This window comes from Phragmites australis, chromosome 9 (assembly GCF_958298935.1).
Source record: "Phragmites australis chromosome 9, lpPhrAust1.1, whole genome shotgun sequence".
In the NCBI taxonomy this organism is placed as follows: domain Eukaryota; kingdom Viridiplantae; phylum Streptophyta; class Magnoliopsida; order Poales; family Poaceae; genus Phragmites; species Phragmites australis.
In genome coordinates, this window is record NC_084929.1 from 19,826,647 (window position 1) to 19,845,544 (window position 18,898).

Below are 18,898 nucleotides of genomic sequence, written 5' to 3' on the forward strand. Positions count from 1 at the left end.
TCAATTGAGCCCACATGACACAGCCCAAAGGCCCAAACTAGCCTAGTGGCCTACTTCACCTGATGGCCCATCTCTTCACTTGAATTCCAATCAGCCTCGCTTTAACCCTAGCTATTGCCCCTGCCTTGGCCCCTGCGTGTCACTTGCTCGCCCTTGCAACCCACCGCTAGCAACCTGAGCTCACGCTCCTACTTACCCTACCGCTACTTGTGTCGTCCCTGCTCTGCCTATCTCCCTCACCCTACGTGCTGCCCATTTGCTAAGCAGTTTGGGCTCTTGCTCCCATCGCTGCTTGCGTCGCCCTCGCCCCACGTGTCACCCTTGTCGCCAAACGTTCGTCGGTCCAGTAAGTGCTCGATCTAACTACTGTGTCTATAAATTTGTCTTCCCTAATATTTGCTCTGAATTGATGCACACTTCTAACGAAACATCCACATTCTTTTGAGATATTGATCATAGCTTGGTACTAAATACCGACTAGGTGAGTTTTTTAAGTATATGCTAGCTGAAGAAGGAAAGTCACTACTCGTGATTGTCTTTTAACGGTTTGGATTAGGTGGTTCGGTAGGATCTTTAATTATAACCAATGCTCATAATATATCTGCTGCAAGTCATAATTCAAAGCATTTTTTACTAGTCCTGGTGTTGCTAAACAATGTCAAGACTTTATATGATCCCTTATACATCCAACACATCTAAACTTGTTCGCGATAGTTCTCTTACAAAAGAGCAGAGCCGACATATTTTCGTTGAGATTAATTTGTTTTCAATATGTCATATTTCTAAGTTTTTCCGGCTCTACTCATTCCGTTTTAAGGGTTTTCCATCCATTTTCATCGTCCGCGTTCCTTCCCTTCCCAGTCCATTTCTGTCGCGCGGGGACGCGAAGCTAAACCCTCCCTTCCCCTTCCGTTTCCTCCGCCTCTCGCCGCTGCGCCGGCTCTGGGGGCGCCGCGATGAAGCCCTCGCCGCTCTTCCCGGAGGTCGGGAAGAAGCCCAAAGGTACGCCCGCCTTGCCTCCCCGCAAATCCCCTGGCTTCCGCGTCGATTCCGCCCTCGGAGTACTATTTCCTTGGTTCCTTCGGCTAAAAAACAAAAGTAATCTCGCTTCGTTCCGCGCGCAGATTTGATCGCCAAGGACCACGGGTTCAACATCGCGGCCTACATCTCGTCGGGAGCGGTACGTGCCTCGCTTTCCTCCTCCCCGGATTCCTAAGATTCTGCTTCTCTTGTGCCAGATTGGGGCTCGCCTGTGAGCCGAGGCTGGTTCGGTTTTGCGCTGTGGTGGGTTCGGGTGGGGATACGGTGCTAATTTGGTTGATTTAGGCGAGCGCGCTCATTAGCCTGGTCGTTGCTCGTTAGGGCACACGGTGTTGGGCTAGTGATGGTGGGATGGGCGTGGGTTTCTGATCTGATTTTTTACTGGAAACTGGCTGGATCACTTGTTGTTATTACTTGCTTTGCTTCTATCTGCTTGTATTGGTAGTGACTAGTGATAATGGGGGAGATAGGGGTTTGTGAGCTTGGTCTGGTTCTTTTCAATTTTGTACTAGTGATATTTGCATTACCGTGTTTTCATGCCTAGAGGATTCAAGTTCTGTAGCTTCCCGCTGTAGGTTTCCTGTCAGATGTAGTAGGAAAACGAGGAACGATTGCTATTCTCTTGAGGGTAATAATGTGAAGTGAATGGGTCTCGAATATGACTTGCGTGTTGATTGTAATGCACCTTAAATGGCCTTTGTACCTTTTTTTTTCCAGGCTTAAGCTTTCTGGATGTTAAGCATCTGAATTGTTTGGTGGTTGACATAGTTCATTTGTTTAGTCAACTAGTGCTATGATATACTTTTGTAGGTTGATGGATTCTGTAGCCATCTATAACTAAATTTGCTGCTTGTTGCTAGGATGTTATTGCTGCTGCCCTGCGTAAACATGTTGAGGAGGAAGCTCGAGATCTCAGTGGTGAAGCTTTTTTAAGGTTTATGGAGCAGCTTTATGAGCAAATATCCAGTTTATTGCAAAGCAATGATGTTGCTGAAAATTTATTGGCTCTCCGTGCTATCGATGCTTTAATTGATATGCCCTTTGGGGAAGGTGCATCTAAGGTTTCTAAATTCGCTAGCTTCTTGAGGAATGTATTTGAAGTAAAGCGTGACCCTGAAATCCTAGTTCCAGCAAGCACAGTGCTGGGTCATTTAGCAAAAGCTGGGGGAGCAATGACTGCAGATGAAGTGGAGCGACAGGTAATCCATAGTTGGTTCTAAGGCCCTGTTTGTTTGGGTTTATGCTGGCTTTTGTTTCTTAGAAGCTAGAAGCTGAAACAAACAACCAGCTTCTGGAAATGGCTTCTGAGAAGCAAATGTTGTCTTTACTATTAGAAGCCAACGTTTGGAAAAGCCACAGCCCAAACAAACATGGCCTAATTTGCTTTGAAAATAAAATTTTCATTTTGCTAACAAGCTTCCATTTTTAAAGATTAAAACGGCTTTGGGTTGGCTTGGTGGGGATCGAGTGGAGTATCGTCGATTTGCAGCTGTACTTATTCTCAAAGTAAGTTAACTGACCAGCTTTTTTATTCTTTGCATGCTTCAAATAAACCTTCTATCATGAAGGTAAACAAGCTCCTTCTTCTGTTCCTACTCGGCATATTTTTTATTTTCTTGGTATTACGTCTTATGTTGATGTTTGTACACCTTGGATTATAGAATTACTGTTTACACAGACTTGATGGATCACATTAATCAATGTTTAGCCAACGACCAAACATGGGGGATGTGTAAAGTATTATACGTTTTATTAACCCATGTTCTGGTGTGAATATCAATGAATCAATTGGCACGTTTCGTGGCATGCAGTGACAATTTTATTGTACTATGTTTTAGTCCCACTATAAATTTAGTGGTAATAAAAGTGCTACTTCGGCTCACCTACGGTTTTAGTTATCGTTTAGTTGGAAGCAACCTTAACACTATCTGTGAACCATGAGCATAACTTGTAGTTGAGTACGTATTGAATTTAATCTTTGAGCTGTACGCCTGTACGTGTGTTTAATCTTTGTGATGTGCATGTGTGGCCGAAAGGATAGGCGATCACATTTGTTTTCTATAACTAGCACTAGAAAAATAAGAATATAGTATTATTGGTTCCCTTATACCTCTGCAAGATCAAATATAAGAAATTAAGTAAAGCATCCATGCATAGAGTCCATGCTCATTCAAAAGAAAGAATCCTATATTGATGCAATCGCATAAGCTTAAATTTAGCTGTAGAGATCATCTACAGATTATGAGCTACAGTTTGATACTTCGATCTCTATAGTTTTAAGGTTGTTTTGCCCCCTGATCCAAGAAGGAAGAGAATCAAAGCATGTTTGTTTAATTCAGTACTGGGGGGAGTGCTCAAGAATAGGTATTACAACCGCTTTAACATAATAGTAAATACATAGTTGTGTGAGCAACACAAGTAGCTATATGTGGGCATAGTTTTTAAGGCGGCGACCCCTTCTAGCTGCCTAGGCGAGTATGGCATGTGGCGAGGCGACACCATACTCACATCCTAACCTATAATTACTCTAGATTTTAGTAGCAGTTTAGCATATATACTTACCTTTGTTCTGCCAATGATCTGACCTCTCTTATTTCATCTCCTCTTCTGTTCTCTCGTAGCTTTTCTCTTGTCCCATGCAGCAACCTACACAAAAATGGAGCTCAATAGTTAGCACAACACAAGTCTGAAATCTGAGAATAACATGTAATGATGTAAGTGACAAATCTGAAGCGAACGTTGTGACCTTGAAGTGAATGTGAAGCACCAACAACTTCATCAACAAGCTCCCATGTAATGTCACAGTCACACCAGTCACACATGCAATGAATCAGCCCACTCATTGTTCCAATCAAACTCCTCAATGAACAAAGGGTCAAAAATTCCCCCTTTTTCTCATGTCTTTTTTGAAACCTAGTTTTCAGCTTCCGATTGTAGGAAACAAAGACAATAGCATTCAATCTCTTGTGTAGCAACCGGTTCCTTTTCTTAGTGTGAATCTACAAAATAGCAAATATGGTCAAAAGAACAAGAAATAGGAAAACATCAAAACACAAGGATGGTGCTTTGTAACTTACAAATTCGAAAGTACTCCAGTTTCGCTCACAACCGGATATTGAAGCACAAAGACTAACAACACGCCTAGCAAACCTTTGTATCTCAATAGTACGACCACCATTTGAATGCCACCAATCAACTAAAATTGCAAATACAAGCATATATTTGGAGTTAGGAATGGAATACATTTTCTGGAATTAAATTATTGAGATGTAAACTTGCTGAAATTAAAGCCGAATGCAGCACTTACGAGGGCTCATTGACTCTAGATTTTGTTTAGCCATTTTACTTGAAAATGTATCTCCTAAGAAATTCATAGTCCATGGCTTGAGCATTAATCTTGCCTTGAGTTTCCTCATCCTCCACCATTCTTCCAAGCACATCAAGGAAGCAACCCCTTAGCTGCCCAACAGTGGCATCATCATCAGCTCTTATGAGGGGATCCACTTTGCCTGAGTTTAAATACAGTGCAGCCCCATATAATGGATGATCCATTTGCTTCACCCAACGTTGCTCAATAATATCCATGATCTTCTTGAGCAAAGCTTTCTTGGATTGGATAGCAAAGCTTAGCTTGATCTTCTCCTTTGCATGAGTCATTAGTGCTGCAACCTCCGACGTTGCAGGCTTCTCATCACCATCAACCACCCTAAGCATAATAAGGAGTGGGGCTGAAGCTCTAAGACAATCGTCAATTGAATTCCAAAACCCTATTGAGAGCACAATGTCATGCACATCTCGTAGGCTTTAGTTCTGGCCAATCTGTTCCCAATCCATGCTTCACTGACAAAAAAGCACTTGAATGCATCCTTATGCTTGTGCAAACTCTTCAAAGTAAGAAATGATGTGGCAAATCGAGTGGCTGCGGGTCTGACAAAATCAGCCCCACCTTTCTTCTCCCTAATTGCACTAAGAATCCTCCCATACCTATAGATGAAAGTTGTGAAATGCCTTGCACGTGTAATCGGCTTCTTAAATTCCTTCAAGTTTCCAATGTCTTCCAGCATTAGGTCCAAACAATGTGCAACACATGGACTCCAAAACAATGTAGGAATCCTCTCCATTAGAAGCTTATCAGTGACAACTTGAACAACCTTGTCTTTTCCAACACCCTCAATTTTCTTCTGCAACAAATCAGCAAGCATGTTTGCATCATGTACATCACTTGATGCATCAACAGATTCCAAGAAGTAAGTCCCCTCAGGGCTGGTCACCAGAAAATTTATCAAGTGGTGTCTCCTCCTATCGGTCCATCCATCCGACATAAGTGTGCAACCATAATGCTTCCATGCCCGCTCATGGTCCTCTCTTAAGGAACTTGTCAACTTCACAACATCCTGAAGCAATGGCTCCCCAAGCTGATAGGGTGAAGGAGACTTGTACCCTGAACCATATTGTGCGGTGGCCTCAATAGCAATATGAAACTATCTTGTGGCTGGCTGCTGCATTAAATGGTATGTCACACTCATAGAAAAACAATGCCCATTGCATATCCACATAATGCTTCTCCTTGTTGGTCTTTCTGCTAGACTGAATTGTGGGTTGAAAATGTCTGGGTTGAAAATGCACTGAACATCTTTCATCAACTATCTCTTCGTGTGTTCTTTGAAGCATATCAATAATCGACTTGGTTGCCTTTGGCTTTGCTATGGTCTTGCTTGTTGGTGCTCTCTTGTTTGCTGCCACATGCCTCCTCTTGGCTGCTGTCCCTGAACTTGGCTGCACTTGCACCCTGGAGGTCTTTGTGTGCGCAACAGAAGCTGCTACATCTGCTCCCACCTCCACCTCATCTTCTCCAACCTCCTCATCCAAGAGCAATGTCCTTCTTCTCCTGTTGGCTTGCAAGTATGCTTCCATCTCCCTTTTGATTGCACTAGACACCTTCTCACAATTTTTTGCATCTGCATAGCCACCCACCAAATGTTGCTTCAGCCTTTTTATCCCTCCACAGACCTTGACATCACAGAGGGTGCATGTCACCTCATCCCTGTTTGTTAGGTCTGCACAATACCCATACTGTCAGCTCGGATCTTTGGACTTTGCCTTCCTGGATCATACTCAGCGATGACGGAAGATCGACTCGCCATTGCAATGTTGGCTCCTGCTGTGTTGCATACAAACAATAGAAGGATTTAATCAGCTCAACAGCTTCAATAAGCTCAAATTTCAAAAATGCTGCTGCTGTGCTAAAATATAGCTTCAATCAGCTCAGACAGAGATGCTGCTGCTGTGCTCAATTGTAGAGTATGCATAGAAGTGAAGAATGGAATACAATCCCAATGTGTAGCTGAACTGTATTACTGTTCTATTCAGTAGCAAGACTTCAATCATCTCAAATAGAGATAACTGAGCCAGTTAAGCAAGTAAGCAACCATGTAGTATTCAGTAGCTTCTACTAACAAGATGCTCCTACATAATGATTACTTGGTTCATTTCAGCAATACATTGCAGCAAACAAGAAAACAGAGCCAACATAGCTAACAAGGCAGCAATTAGAGAACATTGCAGCAATACATTGCAACAAAAACAGATCATATACAAGTTGAATTCTCTCTGATCAATCACATATAGGAGTCAACAGATCATATACAAGTTGAATCTTCTACTAGCAATAGGAATTCTCTCTGCTCAATCACATATAGGAGTCAATAGCTTCTACTAGCAATAGGAATTCAACAAAACAATTGCAAGAACCAATCTGAATCTACTCTACTCACTGCTCAATTGTAAAACAAAGCTAAACAATCAACAATTCAACACAAACAGAGCAGAAACGGAGAAGAGCAGACAGTTCCATCTTCCTACTTACCATTGAGAAGAGCAGAAACGGAGTCGAGCCGCACTTCCGCTGCCGAGCCGCCGCCTCCTTTTGGTGTTGCACGCCGCCGTCGCCTCCTTTTGCTGTCACACCGAGGAGTTCCGCTCGCTTGCCCGTCGATGACTTCACCTGCCCGCTGAGGACTTCTGCCCGCCTGCCGAGGACCGCCCACCTGCCGAGGAGCTCGCCCGTCCGTCGAGGAGTTCTGTCGTTGAGGTTCCCTCCCTCCGTCTGTCTCTAATTCTATTTCCCTCTAATACCCGACGCCTATTTTCCCAACCTCTCTTTTCCCCGCGCGATGACTCTACTTTTCCCGCGTTGGGCTCTTCCTGCGCGCTTGCTTGCTCGGCCGGCCGAATGGCGTCCTCCTCAAGCCTTTGGGCGCCATAGCGATGCCATACCGTGCCTAGGCGACGCCTCAGACGCCAAGGCGGACACCATATTCTCTACTAGCAAGGCGAGGCCGACGCCAGCGCTTCAGCCTGTGTTACCCGAACACCCGTGTCCAAAAATTTTTGCTGAGTCGGACACTCGCGTATCCGTGTCGGATTCCGACACCCGTGTCGGATTCCAAGTGGTATTTGGTGTGTCCCAAATTTTTTTGCTGAATCGGACGCCTCTACACGAGTCGGACTCCGACACCCGCACCCGTGTCCATGTAACACAAGCTTCAGCCCTTAAAAAGCATGTATGTGGGTTTAAAAGCTGTCCGCGATTTTTTTTGGATAGAAGCACTAAAAAAGGCATATAATTTTCAATTTGGAGGGTCTTTGTTATGACGAATCCAGGACCATAATGTGTCACAAACCATAAGAGTAATTTATATATAACCTAAATCAGATATTCAATTGTGTTGAAGAGAATTTGATCCTAAATTTGTCAGACCAGAATTAACATTAGTACAAATAATCAGAAATTATATGTAATGGAAGATTGCATGGTTACCAAAAACGAATACCAGTTGAGGTGGCTGGCCCATGAGTTTGCATGGGTAGTACATCTAGTTCTCCAAATTTGCATCCCTGTTCCTAATATCGACAAACATCCCTGTAAACCTCCTAGTCTCAACTGACAACTGAGCGCCGAGGCAATTACTCTTAGGGAGCTTTTCACATGTCAAATCAGTCACCAAAAACACTGTGCATTAAGTAGCCAAGGTAATTTTCTTTATCCTTTTGAAAATGGAATATTGCTTAATTGTCTGTTGGAGCTATAGAGGTCCTAATCAAGCGAATCGAATATCATGATTTGTTCTTTTTGAAGAAAAAAAAGTCCAATTCAGAACCCAGGAAACATCTTGAAGCATCATGCACCCTTCAAACATGTATCCTTACTAGTGTTGCTTCTGTTTTTCATGCGCATGCTGCTGTTTACATCCATGCCATACCTGAATCCCATATTCTTATTTTCACCATATAAAACCCAACACCAACCTTTTTCGGCCTGAGCTTTATCCGAACCCATTATTACTGCACAATGAAAAGTTGAGTTATGTGAGTGGTTGAGTGCTTCCAATGCTCCCCACATTCCTCCTTTGGTTGTTCTGACCTTTAGCGGATAGTGTCTATGGGAACATGGAATATGTGCAAGAGTTTATGAGGGACCAAGAGGGGAAGGAGTTGACTTCTAATTTTACCATGTATACCATTTCTTCCACCATAGGTGCGTAGAAAAGAACCCTTCCACTACTAGTGTCTGCTCAGAAAAGAACCGTTCCACCAATAGAGTCATGGGCTGTAACACTTTACATATCATGGAAAAAGACAAGTTATGCATTTGTATTTTATTAGTATTATCTTTTGATGGTATAATTGAACTTTATGCAAATATTGCTCCCAGATGCCGTACAGTATGTTTTGTATAAAATCTATGTTTTTTCTTTTTGTAGGAGATGGCTGAAAATGCATCCACAGTTTTCAATGTTCATGTTCCTGAATTTGTTGATGCTATATGGGTAGCACTGAGAGACCCCAAACAGGCTGTTCGTGAAAGTGCAGTGGAAGCCTTACGTGCTTGTCTACATGTTATCGAAAAACGGGAGACACGCTGGCGTGTACAATGGTAAGCCTAATTTTATTTTTTCAATTATTCTGCAGATTTGATATCTATGTGTCATGGAACCAGTATATAAATTAATTCGCTTTAAACTGTATAATGGTTATTAAGATAGCTATGGTTTGAATGAACAAATTGTTGATCACTCATATTCGCACAATTATTTTTTACACATTATTTAACTTGGTTGATTATTCGACTGTTTCAGTCAGTTTATGGAGAACTATGTCTGAAGTAATGAATCTGATTTTCTTTTCTCAGAACTTATTGAATGAAAGAAGCTTCTGCCAATGAACTAAAATTGGCAATTAGAATTACATTGTTTTGGAAAACTACGACGAGAGCTTTGCTTGCATATTGTATTTAATTATTAATCAATAGTTGACCAATATAAATAATTGAACCCCATAATTGTCAAAGCAAATAAGAAATAATTGAATACATTAATACAGGCTTTGCATTTTTCTATGCATCAATTCTTCGTGGTTGGAGAGTGCTGATAAATGCTTTGAAACTTCTCTATGCTTTGGTACCTCATGTCCAATGTGTTGCAATTATTGTGCGTTGTAATTTGTAAGTGCTATTTGTCCTAGTAGCTTCCATTTTTTTGCTGGAATCACTGCCTTTGTCTTGTAATAGAAATATGTTTGTACTTCGTACTTTATTATTGGCCAAGTGCTACCACAGTCCATGAATACTAACCACAATTTTGACGGTTAGCTTCCAAACTGGTACTACTTTAATAATGAAGTTTTGTATTGCTGGGAAATGGCTCAGGTACTAAGTATGTATACTTTACACTGAGTACACAGTACACACAAAAATAATATCAGCTTTTGGTAACTTACATGCAATCCCATATGTGATCCATACCAGCTACTCGTAAGACTATCTGATCTTTGCCAGCCTCAAACGGATCCCTTTAGCTAAAAAATTTCATTCTACTGGCCTGGATATCTGTAATCACTTGTCAAGATTCAAGAGCATGTGACAATTAATGTCTCCCATCTAGATAACTAAAGATGTATGAGGTTTTACCTATTCTAGAGAGAATTATATGGTCCTTTTCTTGGAACTATAGGCTATGAATAATTATCTGCTTTCAGCAGCCTATTTATGTTAACTGTCAGTGGTGATGTCCAAAGCACTTCAGTTGTTGCACATCTTCACTCATGTATTTTTGCAATACCATTGTCTGTCTGAATTTTTCATTTCATGATTTTATTAGGTATTACCGCATGTGTGAAGCAGCACAAGTTGGACTCGGCAAGAATGCTTCCGTTCATAGCATTCACGGCTCTTTATTGGCTGTTGGAGAATTGCTGAGGTAAGTTACTGTTTTGTTGGAAGGCTTTTTCTTTTTTAAATTTTGTCACAGTATTAATAGTTTACCGAAAATGGATGTTTCACCCTTGTTCGATTCTGTCCAATTCTCTTTATATTTCTTAAATTATGGTATGTATTCTAATTATGTAATTTTTGAACACTATCAAGACGGCATGAAGGTTTTAAACAATATAATTTAGTTTTGACATCAATGCACAACTTCTCATCCTCTAATTTGTTGCATGAAACATTATAGGAATACGGGGGAGTTTATGATGTCTAGGTACAGAGAAGTTGCTGATATAGTCCTCGATTATTTACGGCACCGAGATCCACTTGTTCGCCGTAGTATAACATCGCTTCTTCCTCGAATCGCCCACTTCTTGCGTGACAGATTTGTGACTAACTACCTGAAGGTTATTCTCAGTACCACAATTCTTGAATTCAGATATGTTCATGTCTTTTGCCTTTACATCTCCTTTTGTTTTTATGTAGCTTTCCTTTACCCCTTAATTGTAATGTCACAATAGAAAGATAGGAATGTTAAAACTATGCTGTTGCTTGACAAATGTTGTTCTCATTCCCAGATTTGCATGGATCATATCCTGTTTGTTTTACGTACACCGGACGAGCGTGCTAGTGGGTTTGTTGCTCTTGGAGAGATGGCTGGCGCTCTGGGTGTTGAACTTGTGCAGTATTTGCCATCAATTATCTCACACTTGCAAGATGCAGTATGCTTCAGCAGCCCAATTGTACTCTGTTCTTTACTTGAACTTTGTCATGCTTATTGCCTTATTGTTGCTTGTATTTGCAGATTGCTCCTCGCAGAGGTAGGCCATCTCTTGAGGCAATTTCTTGTGTAGGAAGCTTTGCAAAAGCTATGGGTCCTGCCATGGAACCTCATATTCGTAGTGGACTACTTGATGCCATGTTTTCTGCTGGTCTTTCTGATAAACTTGTAGAAGCACTTGAGTCTATAAGCACGAGGCAAGTTGTCCTTGCCTGAATTACTCTTGTTTTATTCTCTGTATGGTCATAATGTAACCTTATCATTTCGTACAGCATCCCGTCTTTACTGCCCAAAATACAGGAGCGTTTATTGGATTGTATATCTCAAGCACTTCCTAAATCATCTATGAGACCAAGTGCTATTGTTGGTCGAACAAGCAGGTCAAACAGTTTGCAGCAGTTTGTGGATTCTAGTAGTCCTGTTCTTGTGCTACTTGCACTACGGACTCTCGCAAATTTCAACTTTAAGGTTGGAAATGCGCTGGTATGCTGACTGATTGTAGTAGTGTCTTCCGAACTTGAAGTATGCATTTGTTTCAGGGTCACGAGCTCCTGGAATTTGCAAGAGAGAGTGTCATCCTTTATCTGGAAGATGAAGATAGCAGTACCAGAAAAGCTGCCTCCGTATGCTGTTGCAGATTAGTTGCACACTCCCTTTCTGCTTCCTCTAGTTCACAGTTTAGTTCAACTAGGTCAAATCGTATGGGAGGAGCTAAGCGCCGCCGTCTTGTAGAGGAGGTTCGTCTCAAAGATTTGTATTTTGGGCATTGATTTTGTGACATGTATTTAAGCAATGTTACTCGCTCTTATTCTTATTAGATGTGTTTTCAGTAGCTTGTCTTTTTGGGAAGAGCGCATAACTCGCACACATAACATTACGGTGAATAGTTTCATAGGGTATACTTAAGATTAATCTCGTTAATTAGGTAAACATATGGTGAAGCATAGAAGCATACATTCCTAGATTGATTTTTTATTTATTTGATGTTAATTCATTGAAAATTCACACTTTTTAGTATCGTTGCGTTAAATATCATTTCTGAACTCAGTACTGCCTACACTTCTTCTTTTTTTCCTTGGTAATTCTGCAAAGTTGCACGTTTATGATTTTTGCTTTGCAAGACTTGTATTTGAGGTGACGTTAATCTCGTGTGGAACTCATCAGGCAACATTCTCTCACTTGACATTCCAAAATAAATATGTTATAAACCGTTAGCAGAAAAAATGGAGCAGCACTGCAGCAATTGTTTGTTTTACTGTGAAACAGAGACATAGCCAATTCGTTTAACATGGTCCTGTTTGAAAAATTATAAGTTGAGCTGCTAGTAGTGTTCTGAAGAGTCATATAATAGATCTAGCCCTTTGGCTACCATATCCTGACATGGCTTAGAAGTTGTAAATTATTATTCTGCTGTAAAACATGGCAACATCTATCCCTTCAAAAAATTTGATGTCTGTTGTGTGGTACTTATTGGCCCCACTGGACATGTGTCTATCAGTGGATCTGTAGAACATCTTAATCAATCATCCCATTGTCAGTCCTGCACTTTATGTTCTTGTGTCATAGTTGCTCTATAATGATAAATCCCCATGATACATTTTGATTGGCATTATGTTGATTATGTCTGTTTGCATTCTTTCCTTCATCTGCAGATAGTAGAAAAACTTCTTATTGCTGCAGTCGCCGACGCTGATGTTGGTGTTAGAAGTTCGGTCTTCAAGGCCCTGTATCGCAATCCGACTTTCGATGATTTTTTGGCCCAAGCAGACATCTTGACTTCAATCTTTGTTGCCTTAAATGATGAGGTACTCTGAATTACATCTTTATTATATAGAGTAAGCCTATTAGATCTATTACCAGCTGTTTCCACACCACATTTATTTATCCGTTATACTTACTGTTTCGTTTCCTTATACAAGTTCCTCGAAACAGGGATTTATTAAAGTATTGTTCGAGCTCTGTATCAGAGGTTGTGAGGATCCCCTTGTGTGTACTTCTATCATGATAGGATGTTGGCCTGACCAATCATGCACTTTCCGTCTTTAGATGTGTTACATGGCTTATTTCCTTTTGATCTTCAGTTGCAGATAGTGGTTTGGAATTTGAAGTCCCAGCATTAGGAAGTAGTAAAGTATGATTTTGTTGAACCAAGTATAAGGGGTGACTAACCAATTTCGTAGAAAGAGTGGAATTGTTAAAGATGCTCTCTATGGTTCATTCCATAAGGTGGCATTTTCAATTGCATGTAGTGTCTTAAATTCTAAAATACACTTAACACACACTATTGCAGTATTGATTCACATGCTGTGTATTCTTTCTTATAGTACATGTAGCGTCTTAAATTCTGAAATACACTTAACACACACTATTGCAGTATCGATCCACATTCCGTGTATTCTTTCTTATGGTAAGTAAATTTCTAAAACACAACGGCCCTTTTGAACTCTGACTGTTTTCTCTTTTTTTTACTGTTTGAATTCTTAGGAATATAATGTCAGAGAATTGGCAATTTCGGTTGCAGGCAGATTGTCTGAAAAAAATCCTGCATATGTACTGCCTGCCCTTCGTCGCTATCTTATACAGCTGCTCACATATCTTGACCAGAGGTTTAAATAACAAAGTTTTCATCTGATAATGAATTTGGGTTCCAGAGTTATATTATGTTGCTCTGGCATCATGCTTCTGAAATTTTTTGTGTCAATTGCAGTATGGATAGCAAGTGTAGAGAGGAAAGTGCTAGATTATTGGGTTGCTTAATTAGGAGTTGCGCGCGGCTAATACTTCCTTACATTGCTCCTATTCACAAGGTTAGTAAGAAATGAGATCAGTGTTAGTGTTTCTTTTGCAAATCTTGCTTCCTACATTGTATTTTCTTTCAGGCGCTAGTGACTAGACTCTGTGAAGGAACAGGACCAAATGCTAATAATGCACTAGCTGCAGGAGTGCTTGCCACTGTTGGAGAACTGGCCAAAGTGGTAAGTCTTCATCAGTTCTTCCATCTTGTGGTGTTAGATCTATTTCTCATGGTTAATGACCTTGAAACTGGCACAACTTGTGATAGTTTATGCTCTTCATTATAGGGCGGATTTGCTATGAGGCAATATCTTCCGGAGCTAATGCCTGTAGTTGTGGATGCTCTTTTGGACGGAGGTGCTGTTACTAAAAGGGAAGTGGCAGTAGCAACCCTTGGACAAATTATCCAAAGCACAGGGTAGATACTTCTTGTGTTCTCTATTTTGCGTGCATATTGAGTTGCATGTATTTGATATTCCCAACATAGCCTTTTGCAAGATTTTTGCTGCTAATGTTTACTCTCTCCGTTTCAAAATATAAGGCATGGTTTAACTTGGCGCGGTCTTCAAAACTAATGGCTGACAGTTAATTTCTCCTATAATACGTTGTTCCTAGCAACAAAATCATGATCATAAGGAAGTACGTTATTATATGAATCCAATGGTACCATATTTGTATCACAAAATCCACATGTCATTGGGCTACTTGTTGATCAAAGATCACAAAGTTTGAATCTTGGAATGCATGCACGCCTTATAAAAAGAAATGGATTTGTATGCTGAAGTTTGTTGCCTCTTGGAGTTTTTTTATTTATGGTATACATATAGAATTCTGAGGCTAAAACAATCGTTATGACACCAACACGTCTGGTGTCTTTGAGAGTAGCTAGCTGTTTTTCAAAACTCAAGCTGTTAGCCACCAGTTTTACTTTGTTTGATGGGAAGAAGCGGATTTTAGGTTTCTTGTGCTAGATATTTTCCTAGAACTGTGGCAATCATATTGATTCTCTGTTTGAGGTTGATGTGGTATTAATCTCAGGCATCACAAGGATAGTTATTTTTTTTAGGGGTTTTGCTTTTGCCATTTGTGTGTTTGTTCTCTTTCCGATTTACATTTATTCTAATTACATGCTTTCCTATGTGTCCTTGTCTCATATGTTTCTTGACTCTTAAAAATATTCAAGATAGCGCTGTGATAAAGCCTCTGTAATTGTTTCCATTTTATTCTAAAGTGCATTACTGCAGTTTAGACATCACATATGTTCTTTTTCATGTGTGATCCACCAGCTATGTTATTGCTCCTTATAATGAGTATCCGCCATTGCTTGGTTTACTCTTGAAGTTGCTGAATGGTGAATTGGAATGGTCGACTAGACTAGAAGTGTTGAAGGTAATTTTTGATTCGATTATTATTTCATGAAATTACATAATGCTCTTGATCAAGCAATAGGGCAATAACTTTCTTTTCTTCCAGGTTTTAGGGATTATGGGTGCATTGGACCCTCACGCACATAAGCGCAATCAACATAATCTACCTGGTCAACATAGAGAGATCCTACGGCCAACAATTGAGACCGCACAACATATTGTTTCCATGGAAGAGTTACCGACTGACTCTTGGCCATCTTTTTCGGCATCTGAGGACTACTATTCAACAGTATGGTTTTGTGTTGTTTTATTAGAAATCTGAGATCCAAATATTAGCCTGTGTAACCTTATTCCCATATTGCTAGGTTGCAATTAGTTCTCTCATGCGGATTCTTCGAGATCCTTCCCTTTCAAGTTATCATCAAATGGTGGTTCACTCTCTTATCTTTATTTTTAAGGTATATATATATTTATTTTGCTAATTTAAATAGCTATTCTCTTCAACAATCTTCTATGCTTCAGGACTGTAATCACTTTAGTTTTTGTTTCTTTTTCTCTATGATAAATTTGGATATAGTCAATGGGCCTTGGTTGTGTTCCGTATTTACCAAAGGTGAGAGCCTCTCAATTTAGTTTCCTTTACTGTAATTTTATGCTAGTTATAGCATTCTTTATTTCATTTCAGTTGCTACCTATATTTTTTCATACTAATGCCGACCACAGTAGGATCCAGATGTGCCCTATGTTCTCTAATTGATATCAAATCACATGTCAGCTTCAGTTATGTCAACATTTAAAGTAATAAAGATACATGCATGACCTTGAAGCTTGGAATTGTAACTGTTCTGGGATAACAAACATCTTGTTGCATTCTTGAAGTCTTTGTGTGTCAGTACACAGACACCACACTCACTCCACATGCGAATGCGCCTCCTATCACATGAATAGAAACACAGGTGTCACCACGGACACACACTTAAAACACTGAATGCACTCGTGTGTGTGTAAATAGGTGGACACAGGGATCTGGACCCTGGTGGGCAGTGTCACACCCCACCACAAGGTGATTCCCTAAGTCTTTGTGTTTTGATCCCTTGGACTAGTTCATGATTGTGTATTTGTGTGATTCCAAGAGTATTTGGAACACAGAATGTGGCAAAACATCTTCAAACCTTAGGCTAATACATCTTTTCTGTTTGATTTGTTAGAAATATATACATTGTACGATGTTCAAGGTGTGTTGTTTTGCCCTTCCTCTTTTGCCAATTACTTGTTCGAAGGAATGACAATGGCCATACACAACCTGTCCAGACAATTTGTTTAGGAGAATATACAGAGGCTGAGTAATTAATTAGACCTTCGTAGTTTTAAGCTTAGAATTATAATTGGGTATTGGATCTAATACAAATTATTAGGCACATTTGTGGTTCTTGGAAAAGATAGAATAAGTGCACAGAAATTTCTGAAATATTCTATCTTTTGGTTCTAAAGGTTCTCCCTGAGCTATTCCGTGCTGTTCGCATGTGCGAGGATGGTTGTTTGAAAGAGTTTATAACCTGGAAGCTTGGGACATTGGTATCTATTGTCCGGCAGGTAATCTGTCGTTTTAGTGCTGCAGTTCTTGTTCATATCATATTGCAATTATTGGTAGATTTTTCTTTGCAGTTGATGTCTAGCATATTTTATTAAAATTTACTTGTTTGCAGCACATTCGGAAATATTTACAAGACATACTCTCTCTCATCTCTGAATTGTGGACTTCATCATTCAGCTTGCCTGCACCAAACCGGACCATACAAAGTCCACAGGGTTCACCGGTAATTGTACTAGACTTTTTCCTTGCTGTTATCTGTTGTTATGTTCCGCTGGCTTCTAGCTTTTTGTACACAATGCTTACAGTGGGCCAATGTATTTAGATCATTCCATTAGCTAGCAAAGCACAGAACCATGTCTGCAAACTATGTTTATTAGTAGATCCTGTCGTAGCAGACTCTGATCTCTTAACTATCAACATTCTTATCGTACGGTAGAAAAGGAGAACAATCACCTGCAAATGTTTTCTCTAGAACTACCTTGCTGGAAATATGAAGCTCAAGTACACTTATCCCACTTTTTTTTGATGTAATCTATATTTCCATGCATGTGCATTCTTGTCCTTAAATCGAATAATATCGCCACTATTAATCAGATGTACAGAAAGCATAATTGCATCCTATGATCTTTTATCTGCAATATATGCATCAGTATTATGGGCTGTTAGGGTAGCTGATATGTCACAATAGGGCTTTAGAAGGGTTTACCTTCCAAAATAAGGATATCTATCGTCTAGATGCTTAATTAATTACCCTCCCCTTTGTATGTGAGTCCACCCTATAGAAGTAACACCATGTTCTCCATTAGAATCAATCATGTAATACAGTAAGGGCTTTACCCATCTAAAACGGTTTGATCAGAGCCTATAGTTGACGGGAGAATCCTGTCAACTTGCCCTATTCTCTGCGTACCTTATTAATCAGACTCTTAATAATCCCGTATATCCGAACCTGGCCTTGGTTGTTAAATTTGGAATTAGCTTGGTTAAGCTTTGACTATGTAGTGTTGTGACTTCAGTATAGTTTTGATGTTTCTTGCACCCAAATTGACAACAGTTGTCAGCGGCACCCAAATTGATTCTTTGGCTGGCCTATGAGATTCTTTTATATATATGGCTAATTGCTAATGAATATAATAAAGTGATGATTGTGAGTAATCATCCTCACTCTAGGTTTCACAGTTGACAATCTTTTAGGATTGTTTTCGATGTTTGAAATGGAGAAAGAGTTATGTTAACAGCTTCCTCTTGAGGTGGTGGGGGTAAATTAACTTTCACATGCTCATTTTATATCTCGCACATTCTATCAGAACGTTGAAAATGACTTTATAGCTTCTCCAAATCAATTCCGATACTTCAGATGTGGTTGTCAGATAACTCTCTTATTTTCAAACTATTGGGCACACAATTTTTGCCATCTTGTTTCAAAATCAAGGTGTGCATGTAGTTCTAATGATCTTTTCTTTCATTTGCCCTCATTAGTCTTTCCTCTCTTTGACATTTATGATTATACACCCACATTTTTCTCCCTCTTTTTCCCGTGGCATTAATACTTTGGGCACTACAGTCATTTCAGTCTTCTATTCTCTTGGATCCGTAAGCTCCTTGGTTCCTGTGCCGAACCAAAATGCATCTTTAGAAGCGTATTTACTTTTAAGTAGTTACCTATAGTGCTGGAATGTTGACCAGATTCAGTGCTGGAATGTTGACCAGATTCAGTTCATATTTTAACTTGAAATTTACTGAGGACATTTCAGGCTGTTAAAAACTATTTTTTTGCTTGTTGGTAATTGCTAGAAATCATTACAAGCTCACTAGTGGGCAACAAGACAATTATGAGGCTAAGACAAGAGATATGAGTCGGCATATTCCATCACTTTATAATGCTCCCTTTTGAAAATGGTTGTTGATTGTTAATGCTGAGAAGAACAAAGCCCATCGAGTTCTTGCACCTTTCTTGTGAGGTTGCTTGTGCGTGGACTGTGGTCAATCAGAATTGGAGCTTAATTCATTTCACAAAAAAAAAAAAACTCAACCACGGGGAGAAGACATCCCTTGGC

General features: G+C 40.0%; 1 protein-coding gene across 1 annotated transcript in view; it reads left to right on the forward strand.

Moving 5' to 3' along the window:
* The first annotated feature begins 826 nt into the window (after positions 1-826).
* Positions 827-18,898, forward strand: part of LOC133928748 (serine/threonine-protein kinase TOR) — a 32,657-nt gene continuing 14,585 nt past the window's right edge. The window contains exons 1-22 of the mRNA XM_062375211.1: positions 827-1,002; positions 1,125-1,180; positions 1,902-2,240; positions 2,473-2,547; positions 8,805-8,977; positions 10,200-10,298; positions 10,554-10,713; positions 10,885-11,028; positions 11,112-11,284; positions 11,360-11,555; positions 11,627-11,824; positions 12,740-12,892; positions 13,572-13,693; positions 13,795-13,894; positions 13,967-14,062; positions 14,168-14,298; positions 15,167-15,269; positions 15,354-15,536; positions 15,613-15,705; positions 15,825-15,860; positions 16,739-16,840; positions 16,954-17,064. Of these exons, the coding sequence (XP_062231195.1) occupies positions 957-1,002; positions 1,125-1,180; positions 1,902-2,240; positions 2,473-2,547; positions 8,805-8,977; positions 10,200-10,298; positions 10,554-10,713; positions 10,885-11,028; positions 11,112-11,284; positions 11,360-11,555; positions 11,627-11,824; positions 12,740-12,892; positions 13,572-13,693; positions 13,795-13,894; positions 13,967-14,062; positions 14,168-14,298; positions 15,167-15,269; positions 15,354-15,536; positions 15,613-15,705; positions 15,825-15,860; positions 16,739-16,840; positions 16,954-17,064 (2,889 nt within the window). The 5' untranslated portion in view covers positions 827-956. The remainder of the gene's footprint in view (positions 1,003-1,124; positions 1,181-1,901; positions 2,241-2,472; positions 2,548-8,804; positions 8,978-10,199; positions 10,299-10,553; positions 10,714-10,884; positions 11,029-11,111; positions 11,285-11,359; positions 11,556-11,626; positions 11,825-12,739; positions 12,893-13,571; positions 13,694-13,794; positions 13,895-13,966; positions 14,063-14,167; positions 14,299-15,166; positions 15,270-15,353; positions 15,537-15,612; positions 15,706-15,824; positions 15,861-16,738; positions 16,841-16,953; positions 17,065-18,898) is intronic.